A 20290-nucleotide genomic window follows, 5' to 3' on the forward strand; every position below is an offset into this window, starting at 1 on the left:
CCATCACTTTGTCTATGAGGTTTGCGTCAGCTCCGGAATCCACCAACGCGTTAACCTGGATTGCTCGGTCGGGAAGCATCAACATAGCAGTAAGCATGGGGCGATGGTCGTTCCTGGCAGATCCTTCATATCTGTTGAGCACTCTCACCTCAACAGATGAGGCATCTCTTGGACCGGAGGGTGCACCGAACTTGGGTGTGTCCCAGCTTCCCACAATAGAAACAGGAACCGGTTGCTCTCTGACGTGTCCGTTCCTCAGGCAATATTTTCATGCCTGCACGGGAAAGGTCCATGGGTTCGATTCCTTCAGTTTGCCTCTCCTTCGGTCGGGGACTTAACCCTCGCCTGGGGTACGGCTGGCCAGGTGGGACCTGTCTCTCGGTCCGGCATTGTCTGGCACGGTTGTCCAAACGAATAGCGGCATGGACGAGTGGGTCGAACTGGGTAATGGGTTTGAGCCGCGCCAACTCGTCTTGGAGTGCCTCACTCAGGCTGGCCAGGAACAGGTTTGCCAGAGCCGCATTATTCCAGTTGGTGGCCGTCGCGAGAGTGCGGAAGTCGATGGAATGGTCCGCCGCAGTTTTCCTGCCCTGGCGAAGGGCGATCAGGCGCTGGGATGGCTCTTCGTCACTGGATGCGTGCTGGAAGACTTTGCGGATCTCTTCAGCGAAGGTCGGGTACTGGGGAGGGAATGAACCCCCGGACCACACAGCTGTAGCCCAGTCCAAAGCTCTCCCCTTGAGTAGCCCCATCACGTAGCCGATCCGGCGGTCGTCGCTGTTGTAGGTCTGTGGTTGCTGCCGGAACACAGTCACACTGGAGCAGGAAAGCCTTGCATCTCTCCGGTTCTCCACCGAACCTCTCCGGGGGGCGGTTGTTGTGGCTCCCGGAATTGCCAGGTTCCCATGGGGTTGGTAGGTGGAGGTGCAGGCGGGTTGGCAGGTTGTTCCAGTGGGTGTGGCTGAACCGCGATGGCGAGTCTCCTCATCTGAGCACACAGCTCTCGAATCTCCTGACGAAGTCAGGAGATCCCTTGAGAGTGTTCCTGGACAATGGCGCCTTGCTCCTGGAGGGCGTAGAACATGAACATTGAGAAATTGTTCTGAGACGGGTGCATGGGGGGTTGGACCCAAAATTGCATGACTCAGAAACAGGGGTGTAATAAAGTCCCGTCAGGGCTTTATTCAGGGAGTGTCCAGTGAGCGTAGTCAAAAAACAAGCAATGTTCATACACGTAAAATCCAGCCAAAACCAAAGTACAGTACCGAGGGAGAAGGCAGTCTCGTAATCGGTACACCATGCAAAATGTCCGGTAGCCAGGAAAGCTGTCAGCGGGGCAGAAGTACAGGCAGACAGTAGGCAGGCTGAGGGTCGATGATGGCGCAAGAGTCAAGACCGAAGTCTGCTCCGCGGGGCAAAAGCACAAAGACAGCAGGCAAAGTCGTGATACAGGCAGGCAATGGTCAGCAAAACGGATGTCAATAATCTTTGGTCAATAAACAGGCTTGGATCGTAACGGGTAGACAATGGCTTGACAAAAACGCTCAAACAGGGGGCAACAATTTCGCAAAGACATGACATGAAACTGAGCTTTATATGCAGGTGTAGACAGCTGTAGACAATTAGTTTGAGAGCAGCATGAGAATGGAAATCAGGTGTGGAGGATTGACAAGTTAATGAGGTATTTAGTAATCATTAGTAATAAACCTATCCTGCCCTAGCGTTAGTAAATTATAAATGACAAGGGAAATTGAAACAATTAGGGTGTGAGTGACAGAAAGGGAGAGAGAGAAAGCAGAAATGCAAGTTTTGCAGAAAGACACAAAAAAGTATATGCTAAGCAATGAACAGAACCGCATAACATGAAACAAACGTAAATCGTGACATAACAAGTTTGCAACTGTGACAGGAATAAACTACATAACGTGACATGACAAGACTAACATAATACGTGACATGACAATAACGTAACTAAGACAATAACTAAACATAAAACATGACGTGACAAACATGAAACGTGATAAAAGTGTTCCCTTAATTTCTTTGAGCAGTGTATAACTATATGTTCTTGTTTTGTTACAGATATCAGATCTCAAGTAACCATCACGACTAAAACCTTCCTGAGATACACGCAACTTAACCACCTTATTAGCAGTATTAGAAAGTTTTACAAAGACATTAAAATCATCATTGCGGATGACAGCATTGAACCAGAGAAAGTGAACGGCACCAACATTGAGCAGTACTTCATGCCACCTGCCCAGGTACAGATTTTTTTCTAAGAGATGCTGGAAGGGTTTTAGTACATGTACAGTGTGCATGGTACTTTATAGAGAGATATAGCACTGGATTATAAAAGATAATAACCTATTGTAGTGAATATTCCTAATTCAATTAGCATACTATTAGTGTTCACTAATGCATTGCGTTTTCTGTTTTACCCTGTAGGGTTGGTTTGCTGGCAGGAACCTTGCCATCTCACAGGTCACAACCAAGTACTTTCTATGGGCGGACGACGACTTTGAGTTCACAGATAAAACAAAGATTGAGAAATTTGTAGCAATAATGGAGTCTATGCCTGAACTGGATGTGGTGAGCATGACATTTCTACCAAAATAGGTAGTTTGACAAGAAGATGGACAGTGTTGCTTTTGTTTGCCTCAATATGAAACAATGGGCTCATTCCAATAGCTTATTTTCCTTCTTTTTTTCCTTGCTTCTGACCCAGAAATTGATTCAGGTTCACCATCTTTAACCCTCTGGGGTTGGCGGTGTCGCCAGCTTCGCAATGCACCCATTGACACATAATATTAATAGTTTTAAAATGTTTTAAATTAGATGAATATGACCACTGCGATTTCATAATCTTTACTCATTAAAATGTGAGTTTTGCTAGGCACAAATTCCCAGCCCATCTCATTCAAATTGAAACTAGGTGATATTTACTTCTTTTGAGGTAAACATTTTTCTGCACGGAACACGTTTCATTAGGGGAAATGGCACGGATGACTGGACGTCATGAGTACAAGCATTTCTTCCATGTTTACTGCAACTTCTCCAGCTTCATTTAAATATTCAGCAATTGTAAATTCCCACACTCTAACCATTACATCTCAAAATAATACATACGTGATGTCGTGGTATAGCCAGGATTCTAAAACTGGGTGTCCTTGCACAATCGATATTAGCATACTGTATCTACGTTCAAGAAAAAGCAGAAATAACTTAAACCGACCAACTCCAAGAGCAAGTGTATTTCTTACGATCATGTTGGTAAATACGTGTGCTGTATTGCAACTTCTCTCTGTGTTCATCTGAATATTCAGTAATACGCATCTCTAAGTTACCACTCTGTTCTGAATTTATGAGTGATTGTAACGATTACATCTCAAAATAATAACTCTGCATTTTTGCAAGACGTGCATGCTCTGCAGGATGGACATCGGCTAATTAAGCATTGCTTTGTGGAAAGGCTTTGTTTTAGTGGTCGGGAGGTGTTAGGCCAGGTGTGAAAAGCCTACTTGCCTGGCAGGACTGCATACCACATAGATAGTCATTGAAGAAAGGCCATTACCCTTCCATTGTCAACTGGTAGTGACAACAGTAGTGACAACAAATAGTCGTGACAACACTAGGTTTTTGTCATTTATTTTAAATTTCTAATCGGATTTGCTCCAAACTTTGTCCAAGACCTAGACCACACATTTCAGTGATCCAAAAATCATTCTTGTACATACTCTTTACAGTTTATGTGATTCTAGAGCAATTTACAACCAACATATGATTCTGACCTACTTACTGTTGCCATATTATTGTGACTGAGTTTGCTCTGAATATAAAAAGATATGAAACACTGTGGAATCACTGTATATAAAGTTGATTAAAATGACAGAAATGTCAGAGGGTTAAGGACATTCCAACCCAATAAATGTTCCTTCTAGGAGCTAGAAGTAGAAGTAAGGAACTCCCAATCGTATCTTTGAGCAAGGAAACATGAGGGCATCCGGAAAGCCTGATGTATAAATGATCAACCTGTGGATTCACCTCTCCCTACTTATCATACATCTGCCATGACGTGGCTTCTAAATGACATTTATAGGAGCAAGGACATTCCCTTTAGCTAATTCACATTTTCTTGATTTCCTGGTCTAAGCTTTTTTTTTTGCCTCTTTTTCTAGCCTGTCCCGATGGGGAGAGCAAGGAGTAGAAAAAGGTTCAAAGAAAAGAAAAAAGGAGAAAAATAAGCGATTGGAATGAGCCTAATTTCTGTTTTTGAACCCCTGTTAATTGTCTGTTCCTCTTTTGGTAGGTGGGCGGATCTGTGGGGTCAAATGTTTTCTCTTTCAAAGTCCTGTATGAGGAAGGGGATGAGGAAGGCGGCTGCTTGAGTAAGGTCCCAGGGAACTACCAACCCGTTCCAGGCATCCCAAATTGCTTCTTCACCTCTGGGGTTGTTAATTTCTTCCTGGCTCGGACTGACGCGGTGCGCAAGGTGGGCTTCGACCCACTGCTGAAAAGAGTGGGTCACTCAGGTGAGGCCAACTGTGTGTGCTTATCAAAAAGTCAATTTTCCACCAGGTTGCAGGAACTAAAAGCAGGCAGGAACTATCCACAACAAGAGAAAAAACTGTTCCTGTTCATAGGTGCTTTCATAGGTGTTTCCCTCCGCACCCTCCGCTAAGTAGGATGAAGTTGCCAATAACTGCATTCATTGCATCAAACTTATTACTGGTCCAGCTATTTGAGTCACTTTGGTTATTGTGGGCTATCAGTTTTTTGGAATCCTGCTTCTGTTTTTGTCCTGGGACCTTTTAGCCGAATGCAATCTTTTGGTACCATGGACAGTTTTAAATGCCAGAAAAATAAAGTGATGAGTGGAAACTCGGGCCAAAAGGCCCCAAAATGCCGAAAACATAATGAGAAAAAAAAGTCAATACATATGGAAGTCACACAGTAAAAGGCATATGGCAAAACTGGCATAGCTGTGCAACATAGTTATGTTTTATGGATCTCAAGACAGCAAACTATTAAAGAACTACCATGGAATTGAGTTAAACCATTTACAAAACAATGTTTTTATTTAATGTATTTTTTTATTTTTTTATTTTAATACATAGTATGCAGGCAGCCAGAATTATTGCGACATTGGCTCAGGTGTTAAGAGCAGTTGTCTGGCAGTTGGAGGATTGGCGGTTCAATCCCGCCCTGTGTGCGTCAGTGTCCCTGAGCAAGACCCCTAACCCCTAATCGCTCCTGACAAGCTGGGGCTTGTTTCATGAAAGCTGCGACATACGAGCTGAGATCTGTGAGGTGCGACAGATTCCTGCACTTTTTGGGGCGTTTCTCGTAGAAATCACAATTGCAAGCCTGAAACACATGTCGCAAGCACGCGTATGCATGTAGGCAATCAGTTAATTGGCTATCATTCTTATCCACTTGCTTCCTTTTGGCTTTCCATGGAACGTTTGCATTTGTGCATGAGCAGCGCTCGTCAGCAAAATGGGCTAACCATCAGTGTTAGACGCCGATATTTCAAAGGGTGGAAATTAATTTTGGAGTCAGATTAAAATATCTAGCTACATTGTAAAATAAAAATGTAATTTTAATGGTTTGTTTTACTATTACGTTTACCTAGTAGGCTACACCCAATATAGCCGACACTGTATAGTAACATAAGGGGTTTTGTTATTTGTAATATCCAAATTAAACCATCCATTGTCACCTAGAAGCCATCCATTCATGATGAAGCGGTGACCCAAATCACAGTTGCTTTAAATTTAATTGTTCTGTGTGCTCCCAGTTTGTTTAATCACAGCATAACATACTCCGTGGCATAAGCTACGACTTTTGTGATACCGATTTTTACTGAGCGGTAGCCTACCCATTTCTACACACAAAGGTAGCCCACAGCTCAGCATTGATGGGAATTTGTAAACTACCTTTGGGTACCAAAAGGACTTTTGGGTGACCAAGTTGTGTGAAATTTCACTTGACTACTGTGTTGTGCTTGGATAACTGAATTAAGTTTACGGACTCATGTGGATGGAAGGTGCTTACTCCATTGCCTGAAAACCCCTAGAAAACGGTTGCTCTGAGCTGTTAATCCTTACAATGAAGATGTGTAGAAATGTGTACTAAAGTACTTTTTCTGAACAAACTCCCAGAGAGTAGAGGCTATTTAAAATGCACTTTCTTTGTACTTTCCAAATAATTAAAAATTAAGAAATAATTAAAATTCAGCCTACCACTTAGATTTTAGAACAAATGGTATTCTTTCGGGAGCTTGTCTCTGCAGCCTATCTACACTACCAGAGAAGATTGCATATTTGTGAGGGAGAAAATGGGTTTTGAGAGAGGTATGTAGTTATCGCAGGTTTATTTGCAATTCGCCCCTGGTTGGTACCTTGTATGGCAGCCAATCACCGTTGGTGTGTGAGTGTGTGTGTATGAATGGGTGAATAAGAAGCATCAATTGTACGGCGCTTTGGATAAAGGCGCTATATAAATGCCAACAATTTACCCTTGATAAAAATGAAGATAAAATTTGGCATACAGAAAACGCAGATAATAATGTTATGTCCATTCAGAGACCCAAGCGCAGACCAAGGGATAATCAGGAATCGTAGTTTATTCAGTCCAAGTGTCAAAGCCAGGTAATCCGAAAAACACAGTGCCAAATCGAGTTGCAAAAAGAATAGTTAATTAACAGTCCAAAGTAGGGCAGAAAGGCAAAAGTACAAAGGGGCAAGGCAAGAGAGATGTCGAAAACACAAAGCGTAGATTAAAACCAAAACTCAGAAAAGCAACAAATCAAAAGGGCAAATGCAAACTTGGAATTGGGCAAAGGTCTGTCTCAGGAATCACTAATAAACAGGCTTAAACAAAATCGGCACGGAATATGTAGATCAAAGTTCTGGCAAGGAACACTACTGAGACGAGGCTTTATATACATGAAGGGAAGATACATACGAGGCATGCCAAGTGAGTGAGGATGATCTAACAAATATACAACAGGTGAACATACATGGGTAGTAATACAATAACAAGGGGAAAACGAAAACGCGGACTGGATACACACAGACCCACATGTAATCCAAACGGCTCTGGGTGAGGGAGGAGTAGACAACTGCACAGAGTAAAGAGACGTAGTGGTAGCAGAGAGCAGGTTTACAGAGCAGAATCAAAACTGGATATAACGTTAGTTATGTTAGTTTACATGATTAAATCTAATACCCAAGCACTGCCGCCTCACAGCAAGGAGGTCCTGGGTTCGAATCCCGGTCAGCCAGGGCCTCTCTGTGTGGAGTTTGCATGTTCTCCCTGTGTTTGCGTGGGTTTCCTCTGGGTATTCCGGTTTCCTCCCACAGTCCAAAGACATGCAGGTTAGGCTTATTGGAGAGTCTAAGTTGCCCGTGGGTATGAGTGTGTGAGTGAATGGTGTGTGTGCTCTGCAATGGACTGGCGACCTGTCCAGGGTGTATTTCTGCCTTTCGCCCAATGTATGCTGGGATAGGCGAGAGAGAGAGAGAGAGAGAGAGAGAGAGAGAGAGAGAGAGAGAGAGAGAGAGAGAGAGAGAGAGAGAGAGAGAGAGAGAGGAGAGAGAGAGAGAGAGAGAGAGAGAGAGAGAGAGAGAGAGAGAGAGAGAGAGAGAGAGAGAGAGAGAGAGAGAGAGAGAGAGAGAGAGAGAGAGAGCGAGCGAGCTACCCCAGATATATAACTCTAGTGTGTGTGTTGCTAGACAGAATGGGATATCAACCCCAGTTAGGTAACTGTATTGTGTGTGTTTCTGTGTGTGTGTGTGTGTGTGTGTGTGTGTGTGAGTCTGTGTGATGGGAATCTGTGGGCCACAGCCAGCATTGCTTGCATTAAGAGACACAATTCTATTCTAAATCATCAATCAGATCCTTGCGTACTCAAATTACTTGAAGGGACACACTGGGCAATTACTTCATAATGTCAAATCCAGTTTTCATTTATTCAATATGCCTTTGATACCTAGGATGATTTTGAAGTTTGTTTTTACAGATTGAACAGGTCCCTATGAGAAAATGTCAAGTGTAGGACTGTACATGATATGGTTTCGGTGGTGAGCCCCATTATATGAGAGAAATTTATTTTTGCTAATATATTTGTTTGTCTCCAAACGTGTTGTATATTGTATATCTTGAAAATCAAAGGTGTCAGTTCAGGTATATCATCCTACATTACAATAATAGGTTTTATGGAGTAACCACATCATGCAGCCATATCAATAGGAAATGCCATTGCTTTATTATATATAAAAATATCAGCAGATTACCTGGCAGAAATATGCTCAGAAAATTGAAATGTATTTGTCTTGGATTCAAATACTCTGTGATCTGTTGATCTTGCCTGGTGTATTTTAGCCAGCCAGGAGGAGCAGATCGGTAGGGTTTACACTTTTGGGATCATTTCATTTGTTCCAAGACACAAGGCAAGATAAGTCAAATGCAGAAAAGAAGATCCCAGGCCCTGGCAAACACTGTCAATGTGTAAAGTTCTGTTACTGGAAAATGTGCTACATAGCCCCAGGATAGCAAATATCTACTACAGTTGGTGGCTGTACCTTAAGCACAGCAAACAATGCTAACGTGTTATTAAAACAGGATTAACATATCTCTTATTTGTACAAGGTGCTTTTATCGGAGCCGTGCTGCCTCAGGTATTTCTTGGCACACTTTTTGACAGGTATGAGAACACACAAGTTAACTAACTTGGGTAGAGATACCATTATGGCTAGCAACACACACAAACACACACACCACACACACCACACACACACACACACACACACACACACACACACACACACACACACACACACACAATACAGTTACCTAACTGGGGTAGATATCCCATTCTGGCTAACAGCCCAAACACACAAACATGCACACCCAAGAGTTACCTAACTGGGGTAGTAGGTACCCATTCTGGCTAGCAGCAAACACACACACACACACACACATACACACACACACACTAGAGTTATATATCTGGGGTAGATATCCCATTCTGGCTAGCAGCACACACACACACACACACACACACACACACACACACACACACACACACACACACACACACACACACACACACACACACACACACACACACACACACACACACACACACACACACACACACACACACACACACACTTACACTTGACTTACCTACCGGGGTAGATATCCCATTCTGTCTAGCAACACACACACACACACGCACACACGCACACACTAGAGTTATATATCTGGGGTAGATATCCCATTCTGGCTAGCAGCACACACACACACCACACACACACACACACTCACACACACTCTCTCTCTCTCTCTCTCTCTCTCTCTCTCTCTCTCTCTCTCTCTCTCTCTCTCTCTCTCTCTCACACTAGAGTTATATATCTGGGGTAGATATCCCATTCTGGCTAGCAGCACACACACTCTCGCTCTCTCTCTCTCTCTCTCTCTCTCTCTCTCTCTCTCTCTCTCTCTCTCTCTCTCTCTCTCTCTCTCTCTCTCTCTCTCTCTCTCTCTCTCTCTCTCTCTCTCACACACACACACACACTAGAGTTATATATCTGGGGTAGATATCCCATTCTGGCTAGCAGCACACACACACACTCTCTCTCTCTCTCTCAGGTTCAGGTTCAGATTCAGCTTTATTGTTGCATCTTCATCATATTCACATATAAAAAAGAGCAAAAATCTTAAGTCTTTCCCCCCTCGGCCTACAGCAGAACAATACAATATGCAATAAAACAATACAATACACAGTAAAAACACAATAAAACCGACATGATAATGATGCTGAAGAGAACCAAGTGCTGAATATAATAAATATGTAGCCTGCTGAAAAACAACAGTAGTGAAGCATTAAATCAATGTAAAAATACTTTAAATACTTAAAATACTGGTCATTGAAATCAGAATTATTATTCAGTGTTCATGAGCCTGATGGGTTGGTGGTAGAAGTAGTCCTTCAGTCTGCTGGACCGGCTCTGAGGCTGTGGTACTGCCTACCTGAAGGCAGAGCGGGTTGAAGAAGGAAGTAAAATTTGGGGGGTTTCAGATGCTAATTCAATCACAGCAGGCGAGGGAAAGGTACCTGCTTGTGATAAGGAAAACACTGGCAGAATGAGGCTATAGCAGCATAGCTAAGAGAAACAAAGGCAGGGGCCAACACAGCTTTGAGGGCTTGAGACAGTCACCAACAGACCAGGACTGGTTCAGTTTAACACAGCAATGATCCAGTGATAGCACTGACCGCCAAGTCAGAGGGGTTTATACAAGACAGGTAACAAGAGGGAATGGCAATCAGGTGTGGGAAACAATCAGGAAGTGAAAATGCAGGTGAAACAAATAACATTGAATGAACAAACTGACAGGGTGACTACGGTGTGTACAGAGGGTACCAAAACACGGAAACGCAAAGCACATAGCCAAAAGACTAGGCAATGAAAACATGGAACCTGACATTTTAGATATATTCCTCAAGTGATAAGAAGCAACCCATTAGATATTTTTAATATGTGTATGAAATACAAGATCTGTATCAAAAGTAAAACCAAGATCTTTGATGACAGCACTTGAAGTGATGGAAATTCCATCAATGTTAGCCATGTAGTCAGATCATTTGCATCTCAGGGACTTGGGCCCCACTACCATTATCTCTTATCAGAGTTTAGTTTTTGTTGTTTTTTTAAAACAACAAATAAACAAACAACAAAGCAAAAGTGACCAAACTTACTGCTTACCTAGCCAACTAAAAATACCGAAACACTACGTAAATCGCAAAGACAACAATTAAGGATCACAGGAGGTAGGGAGGGATGGGGAGAGGTGCTGCTTGAAGAGGTGCGTCTTCAGTTTGCGCTTGAAGGTGGGGGAGAGATTGTACAGTTCTGACCTCAACGGGGAGTTCGCTCCACCACCGTGGAGCCAGAACAGACAGTAGTCGTGAGCGTGAGGTGTAGGTTCGGAGAGGGGGAGGTGCCAAGCGGCCTGTGGAGGCTGAACGAAGAGGTCTGGCAGGGGTGTAGGGTCTGATGATTTTTTGTAGGTAAGCTGGGGAAGACCCCTTAACTGCTTGGAAGGCTAGCACCAATGTTTTGAATTTGATGCGAGCCATGACAGGCAGCCAGTGGAGGGAAGTAAGCAGGGGGGTGATGTGTGAGTATTTGGGAAGGTTGAAGACCAGACGAGCTGCTGCATTCTGGATAAGTTGGAGGGGTCTGATGACGGACACTGGGAGGCCAGCCAAGAGGGAATTGCAGTCGTCCAGGCAGGACAAAACCATCGCTTGGACCAGGAGCTGGGTCGAGTAGGGGGTGAGAAAGGGGCGGATTCTCCGTATGTTGTATAGGAAGAACCTGCATGACCGGGTCACCGCCGCAATGTTCTCGGAAAGGGACAGTCTGCTGTCCATCACCACGCCGAGGTTCCTTGCACTGGGTGATGGCATGAGTGTGGTATCCCCGAGGGAAATGGAGAGATCCAGGTGGGGAGAGGTGTTAGCAGGGATGAATATCATTTCAGTCTTGCCTGGGTTGAGCTTTAGATAGTGGTTATCTATCCAGCTCTGGATGTCACTCAGGCAAGGAGAGATACGGGCAGAAACATGTGTATCAGATGGTGGGAACGAGATGAAGAGTTGGGTATCATCCGCATAGCAGTGGTAGGATAGCCCATGTGCAGTGATCACAGGGCCAAGGGAATGAGTGTAAAGAGAAAAAAGAAGCGGGCCTAGGACTGAGCCCTGGGGAACTCCTGTGGCAAGGGGCCGAGATGTCGATACCATACCAGCCCAGGCAACCTGGAAGGAGCGACCAAAGAGGTAGGACTCAATCCAGTCCAGGGCTGTGCCACAGATGCCCGTTGCTGACAGGGCGGACAGGAGGAAGGAGTGATCCACAGTGTCAAAGGCAGCAGAGAGATCAGCAGAGAGATCTAGAAGAATGAGGACAGAGCTGCTTATGCGGCATGAAGTGACTCACTGACGGAGAGGAGCGCGGTCTCTGTTGAGTGGCCCGATCTGAAGCCAGACTGATGGGGGTCTAGCAGGTTGTTGTTAGAAAAGAAAGAAGAAAGTTGAGTAGAAGCAGCTCGTTCTATGGTTTTAGAAAGAAAAGGAAGAAGAGATACCGGGCGGTAGTTCAGGATGATGGAGGGATTTTTTAGCAATGGAGTGATGTGGGCCCTCTTGAAGGATGCTGGAAAACAGCTGGAAGACGGGGAGGAGTTGACAATAATGTCTATAAGACAAGCCTCCATCTTTGGCAGCTGGACAACTTCATCATGTTTGAGTTATAGATACAACTGGGTGTCATCTTCATAGCAGTGGAAGTTAATGCCATATTTTGGAATAACTTGTACCAGGTGAAGCATATAGAGCGAAGGGCAAGGGCCCAAGCACAGATCCTTGTGGTACTCATATCTAACCCCAGATTCACAAGAGGAGTCATTGCTAAAATACCCAAATTGATATTGGTCTGATAGGTATGATCTAAACCAAGGCAGAGCCTGTCCACAGAGGCCTACAAGATTTCAAGTCTATCCAACAGTGTTGAATGCTGCACTTAAAAAGTAGTAGCCACTGCTGGAAGCAAGGAGTAGGTCATTGAGTACATTGACCAGGGCTGTATCAGTGCTGTGGAAGGGTCTACATTACATTACATTACATTACATTAATGGCATTTGGCAGACACTCTTATCTAGAGCGATGTACAGTTGATTAGACTAAGCAGGAGACAATCCTCCCCTGGAGCGATGCAGGGTTAAGGGCCTTCCTCAAGGGCCCAACGACCTTGCGGGTCCCAGTCATATACCTTAGCCACTACGCTACAGACCGCCGGGTCTAAAACCAGATTGAATTTACAATGTATGATTGGGGTGCAGAAATGAACAAAGTTGTTTTGAAATGGATTTTCCAGTATTTTAGAAAGGAACGGGGGGTTTGCAATATAATTTTCTAACTACAGGGCTTTCACATCTAAGTTTGGCTTCTTAACAAGGTGTCTGTAGTCTGTAGTATGTGTCCAGATGCTAAAGAAGCATGGACAATTTGTCAGAGTGGTGATCCAATCACTGGTAGTAGAAGACAAGATTTTGAAGATTGAACTATGGTATTAAACACGATGAGATATATTGGAGCAGAGTTCAGATAGCTCACCTGTCTGCATACATGTGTTGAGTGGATGGAAGGGTAGACCCTATATGAGGGGTTGTAGAAGAATCTTGTGCCTGATTTTTATATTTTTGTCATCAAAGAAATTCATAAAGTCATTGCTACTAAATGATATTGAAACACAGAGATCAACATGATTCTTAGTCAGTCAGGCAACAGTGTTAAACAGGTGCCAGGGATTGTTTATATTAAGGTAGGAAATATGAAGAACGTGCTGTGGAGAGGGTATGTTTATAGGTTAGCAGGCTGTCTTTCCAGGCATGGAGGAATGCCTGCAATTTGGTAGAATGGCATTTGCGCTCAAGTTGGCGTGAAGCTTGCTTGAGAGCATGAGCGTGGTCATTGTACCAAGGTGCTAATTATCCAGGGTTCTGCAAAGTACATAATTTAAGTTGTTGGTGAGTTAATGCTTGAATTTCTCTACCCATTTTGACTGGAGCCAAGAAAATCCCCACATTGTACTAATGAGCCTGGGATCTTATAAATAAAAGAATTTGCAGTCCTGGAGAAAACCTCATGGCTAAAGTAGAAAGTAGAATCTGGTGACACATGACAGACATGTGAAAGGTGGAATGTAATTAAATAATGATCTGACAACGCAGGATTTTTAGCCATGACTGCTATATTTCCTATTTCTGTATCATAAGTTAAGACCAGATCAAGAGTATGGTAATGGGTGCTGCTAGCCAGAATGGGATATCTACCCCAGTTAGCTAACTCTAGTCTGTGTGTGTGTGTGGGTGTGTGTGCTGCTCGTCAGAACGGGATATCTACCCCAGTTAGGTAGCTCCAGTGTGTGTGTGTGCTGCTAGCCAGAATGGGATATCTACCCCAGTTAGCTAACTCTAGTCTGTGTGTGTGTGTGGGTGTGTGTGCTGCTCGTCAGAACGGGATATCTACCCCAGTTAGGTAGCTCCAGTGTGTATGTGTGCTGCTAGCCAGAATGGGATATCTACCCCATTTAGCTAACTCTAGTGTGTGTGTGTGTGTGTGTGTGTGCTGTGTAGAGACCACATTTCCCACAATCCCACAGGACAATTCCGCGATGTCCACCCCGCATGACGTCTAGTTTGGTTCAGCCAATCTCGTAATGGCGGGAGTAATAAACTTTCCCAGTATAAGAGCATGGCACGCTCTTCTCTTCTTTTGATGCACCCCTCTTTTTGGACACTCCCTTTAGCCCTTCTCTTCACCTCATCGAATTCACTCGGACAGAGGCTGAATTCTGCACAGCGCACTACCTTGCGGTAACTTAGTGGCCTATAGTGAGTGGAAACTGGTGTATGCAAACCGCTACCACCAACAAACTACAACAACAAACTTTTCCACACGGAAAACGGACCAGCAGACATTTTTCAGAACCGACCACACCAGACGATAACGCGCAGCCCACGGAAACACCCCAGCTTTGCGCGCCTCTCCAGGACATCATTCACAAAGACACATGTAATACAAATGGCTCCGGACTAGAGAATAGACAATTGCAGAGAACCAGGAGATGTAGAGATAAGAGAGACAAGTGCGAATACTTTGCTGAAATTAAGCAAGTAATTACTGATAGAATAAGGAGGTGGAGTTACAGAACAGAATTGAAACTGGAGATGTGTTAGTAAGTTGGTTATGTGATTAAATCTAAACTACCCAAAGTAAGTGACTGTTAGTTTGTTAGACAGACAGTAAGTGTATTAATATGAGTGGTACTGTACAATATCTAAATTGGTAGTTAGTAAGAATAGTGCTTCACAACATTAACTCGTGAAAGAAGCCGGAATTAAGGAATGCAAGATTGCAAGGAAGGTTGAACCCCGGAACTACCGTAAACACCCGAATAGTGGAGCACGCAGACAGGGGAGTGACTCGGGCTTGTAATCATTCAGACTCAGACATTATAGGGGAAGACAAGTGCAAAGACAAATGAATGTAAACAGACACTAGACATGAAAAAAATCATTTTACAGGAATAACGATAATAAATAATGATAAACTAATAGACAGAACTCAGGAACATAACACTGTGTTTGTACGTTTGTTTAATAAATATATTTTTTGGCATCACACAGATATGAGAGGCGAGTTAAAGCAGTCTTTCAAATAACTTCCAACCTTCAGGTTATCGGTATGTTTAATCATTGATGTTGGTTATTTGAATTATTAATTAATTTGTGGTTTGATATTTCTGATAACAGTAATTATGAGACTGATTACTTTTTGCAATTATACTGCTACACTACATTAATTGGCGCCCTGGTTTCGTAGAGAGTAAAATCCCTACGTTATTTAGTGGCCTGTGCGAGGACCCTACAGCTGCTAGCCAGAATAGGATCTCTACCCCAATTAGGTAACTCTAGTGTGTGTGTGTGTGTGTGTGTGTGTGTGTGTGTGTGTGTGTGTGTGTGTGTGTGTGTGTGTGTGTGTGTGTGTGTGTGTGTGTGTGTGTGTGTGTGTGTTGTTAGCCAGAATGGGATACCTACCCCAATTAGAGAACTTGTGTGTGTGTGTGCGCGCGTGTGTGTGTTGCTAACCAGAATAGGATATTGACCACAGTTAGGTAACTCTAATGTGTTTGTGTGTGTGTAGGTGTGTGTTGTTAGCCAGAATGGGACATTTTTCCATTGATTTTGATATTAAGACCTATTTAAATGTTTAACATTTAGAAATACATGTGTATATTTCAAATTAAGATATGGAGATATATACTGACTGAAACAAATGGATTTTGATATTCCTCTATGACTATATTGTTTTCATTGTCATACCTTTTTCTTCTTCAGAGCATTAATTACTAGAAAGTAGCAAGACACATAATTGGTACGTTTTAAGTACATATAGCAACTTAATACTTACCTAATTGATTTCTAGAAATTGATCAACTCCTGCGTTCCTCTGAAAATAATCTATTTGGTTGTTGATTAGAGTTCCCTGTTAAGAAAAATCAGTAGAAGCAGTACAATATGGTAGGAAATGCATTGAAAATAGCGCTATACATTTTACAATAGAAACTAATACAATTTAAAAGTAAAATCAATCAAATCAATAATTCTACTAGACATGTACAAATCTTCTCTGCTGTGATGTTCTCTCGTATTGTAAAGCTGTCTGAACATCGATTTTCGTGGCTGCTACCATTATTTCAGATATACACTATGTACTTATGTAATTTGGCAGTGATTACCGCTTTTAATTTCTTTTACAGAGCATTAATTACTAGAAAGCAACAAGACACAATTGGTAGATATAAACTTAGTTTTTGTGTTGGATATACTGTCTGTGTGTCTGAGAAAAGTATTTGGTTTGCAGCATTTAGCAGCTTATTGTTGTGGGGGATTCTAAGTTTGGGAACAGTTATGGTATTGTATAAAAATAATTTCGGTGCGTGTCTTATGTTGAACAACCCATATGTAGATATTATTGAATACCAGTACGAGTGTTTTATTGTTGCCAACGGTCTTCAACAGTCCCAATGTGTTTCTTTTCTCAGTCATTTCACGCCCATAAAAACACCCATGTCTCTTTTATTTATTCTCCTTTTCTCTGTTCCGCAGAATTCTTCATGGACGGGTTGGGGGAATTGCTGGTGGCAAGTTGCCCTGAACTGACAGTTGGGCACCAGCCTAAAAGAGGCAATGCTGAGTATTACAAATACCGACTGCCACCAAAAAGCGACACCGACAGCAAGCTAGCACTTCACTTCTTCAAGAATCGGCTGAAGTGTGTCAAGTACTGAAATGGGCTCAGAGGGCTTTTACAGCCTTGTTTTGTTCATGGATATGTGTACATTTGCATCACATCTTGAAAAAAACTGCATTATTTACTGGCCCCAAACTTCCGGCCTCTCTACTCAAAATACAATTCATTTTTTGATTATTATTATTTTAATGTGTTTGCTGGCAGTATATTGTTTTGCAGGCATGTATTGTGCAACCGGCAGAGCGTTTGAGAGATTTGTTATGCCTGTGGGTAGGCCGTAGGTTAGGAGGGGTTTTAATCAGGTATATTTTATAACAGCACATGCGATGTGTGCATAGTTTTCACTGGTGGGATTGCTCAGGGATTGGACCACAGTCATGGGAAACGTGATACCTCTTGTTCAAAATCTTTATTTTGATATGTTGTATATGGACCTGTGAAATGTGTGTGTGCTTCATTTGCACTATGCCTTTAATCACATAATGAGACCACCACTCTGGTCCTTCTTATTGTTCTTTTATACATTGTGGTTCCCCATCTACACAGCGCTGCTCCAGGCACATCAGTTCCGTATCCAGTACCTTTCAGTTTTGGCAGCCTGATTCATTGAAATAAAGGCGATGTTGCCCAAGTGCCACTGTTTTTAGTGATTTTAGTATCTAAAACACTAACCAAGACAAATGACGTAGGTTTTTCTGAAAACAGCCCAATGCCCCCCACCTCTCCACCTCCTGTGTTCAGCTCTCTGCTTTAACATTGAGCAACATCATATGATAATTATGCAAAAACATACGTCATGTCACATGGGAAATCATTTTACAGCTCAGAAAAATTGTAGTTGGACCCTAAAATGGACAGAATTGTAATTGTTTTACTTGGATCATTCTGGAACACAAATCGAAAGTTCCAGAATCATATGAAAAGCTCAAAAACACAAAAATGATGTGTGTGGGCCTTTAACTGACCTCATTCGCTGCCTGCCTGATGGTGTCCCAGTGCGAATGCAGGACTCCTGTGTTCCCAAACGATGATGGATGCATGCTTTGCCTGGAGGGTAACTTCCAAACTTAACTAGCCCTCCTGTTCTGATTTTTCAAAAATAGCAATGATAGCAGATTCCTCAAATGAATTCTGTGGAGGGAGACTGCTCAGTACATGTTAATCTGATTGCAAGGGCTACAGTGACAATCAGTGCAATGCATCTTCAGAAAATCTTTTGAGAGAAAGATCATGGCCATGGTACATTTCAGGAATTTAGCACATCCTTAGTCACATTTTTATAATATGCAATGAGTTTATGCTGATGAATATTTAACGGACATGGTCATTGTAAGCACCTTGCCCAAAAGCACAGCTTGGATGTGAACCTCTGTTCCTAGTCCTGTCCAGACCGCTATCGCTATATGACCTGCCTCCCACTTTTACTGAGCTGCGCTTTTAACTGAGTGCACTCACTTTCTCCAGTCAGGGAGCTTGGCTCGGTGACTTCTCAGGGAAGAAACGTCCTGGGAAAACCCAGTGGCTGCGTCTGGCTGCTCTATTTGGTGGGCCGGTAAGGGGGGTGGGGCATTCACCTGGGACCCTCAGGTCAGCAATTGATATCATCTCTTGTATGGAGACATTTTACTGACACCCTGACTCCCTGCAGTTGCAAAATACTTTATCACAAAGACTACGGCTTACAGAGCCGAAGCAATGGCGGATCCCAGCGTCCTTCTGAAAATTCCCGGTTTAATTTCAGTCATTCCATGGCACTAGGGAATGTGCACAATGTAGCATGGAAGGTCTGAATTAAACACTGTGGCAGGATTGTCTTTTTGCCTTTTTGTGACTGCAGACTACAATTGGCTCGCTTCGAGTTTGAATTGAATACTTTTAATCAAATTATATTTGTATTTTGTTTTTATTAGCAGGAATAATTCAATTGTAATGACGACCACTTGTTTAAAATAGAACAAATGAACTTTTGATGTTTGCTTTGAATAAATATAAAGATTTTTAGCTCCTTACAGTAAGTATTGCTGCAATTTGTCACCGATAGATATTTCATGAATTTTGTTTTATCTTGTTGCTCTTTGATACCACAGCACGGCATAACACACACACTCAAAGCACAGTGTAACACAGACACTCACAGTACAGTACAGTGTAGCACACATACTCACAGCACAGTATAACACACACACTCACAACACAGTGTAACACACACACTCAAAGCACAGTGTAAGACACACTCACAACACAGTGTAACACACATTCACAGCACAGAGTAACACACACACTAACAGCACAGTGTAACATCCACTCACAGCAAAGCATAGCACACATACAGCACAGTGTAACAAACACAGCACAGTGTAACACACAGCACAGTGTAACAAACACTCACAGCACAGGGTAATACACACTCACTGCAAAGCATAACACACACACAGCACAGCGTAACATACACTCACAGCACAATGTAACACACACACTCACAGCACAGTGTAACAAACTCACAGCACAGCGTAACACACTCACAGTACATTGTAACACACACTCAGCACAGCATAACACACTCACAGCACAGTGTAACACACACACACTCACAGCACAGTGTATCACACACTGAAAGCACAGTGTAACATATACACTCATAGCACAGTGTAACACATGCACTCACAGCACAGTGTAAAACGCACAGCACAATGTAAGACACTCACAGCACAGTAACACACACACTCACTGCAAAGCATAACACACACTCACGGCACAGTGTAACATACACACAGCACAATGTAAGACACACTCACAGCACAGTGTAACACACACACACAGCACAGTACAGTGTAACAAACACTCACAGCACAGTGTAACACACACTCACTGCACAGTGTAACAAACACACAGCACAATGTAAGACACTCACAGCACAGTAACACACACACTCACTGCAAAGCATAACACACACTCACGGCACAGTGTAACATACACACAGCACAATGTAAGACACACTCACAGCACAGTGTAACACACACACACTCACAGCACAGTACAGTGTAACAAACACTCACAGCACAGTGTAACACACACTCACAGCACAGTGTAAAACGCACAGCACAATGTAAGACACACTCACAGCACAGTGTAACACACTCACTGCACAGTGTAACAAACACACAGCACAATGTAAGACACTCACAGCACAGTAACACACACACTCACTGCAAAGCATAACACACACTCACGGCACAGTGTAACATACACACAGCACAATGTAAGACACACTCACAGCACAGTGTAACACACACACACAGCACAGTGTAACACACACACTCACAGCACAGTATAACACACACACTCACAGTACAGTGTAACACACACAGCACAGTGTAACACACACACTCACAGCACAGT

The 20290-nt window shown here is 43.1% G+C and overlaps 1 protein-coding gene across 1 annotated transcript in view; it reads left to right on the forward strand.

The window, feature by feature from the left end:
- The window catches only part of LOC133114811 (beta-1,4 N-acetylgalactosaminyltransferase 2-like), a 59714-nt gene extending 40814 nt beyond the window's left edge, over positions 1-18900 (forward strand). The window contains exons 7-10 of the mRNA XM_061224468.1: positions 2083-2264; positions 2449-2592; positions 4310-4532; positions 16747-18900. Of these exons, the coding sequence (XP_061080452.1) occupies positions 2083-2264; positions 2449-2592; positions 4310-4532; positions 16747-16928 (731 nt within the window). The 3' untranslated portion in view covers positions 16929-18900. The remainder of the gene's footprint in view (positions 1-2082; positions 2265-2448; positions 2593-4309; positions 4533-16746) is intronic.
- Positions 18901-20290: the final 1390 nt, after the last annotated feature.

This window comes from Conger conger, chromosome 16, assembly GCF_963514075.1.
Source record: "Conger conger chromosome 16, fConCon1.1, whole genome shotgun sequence".
Taxonomy (NCBI): Eukaryota; Metazoa; Chordata; class Actinopteri; order Anguilliformes; family Congridae; genus Conger; species Conger conger.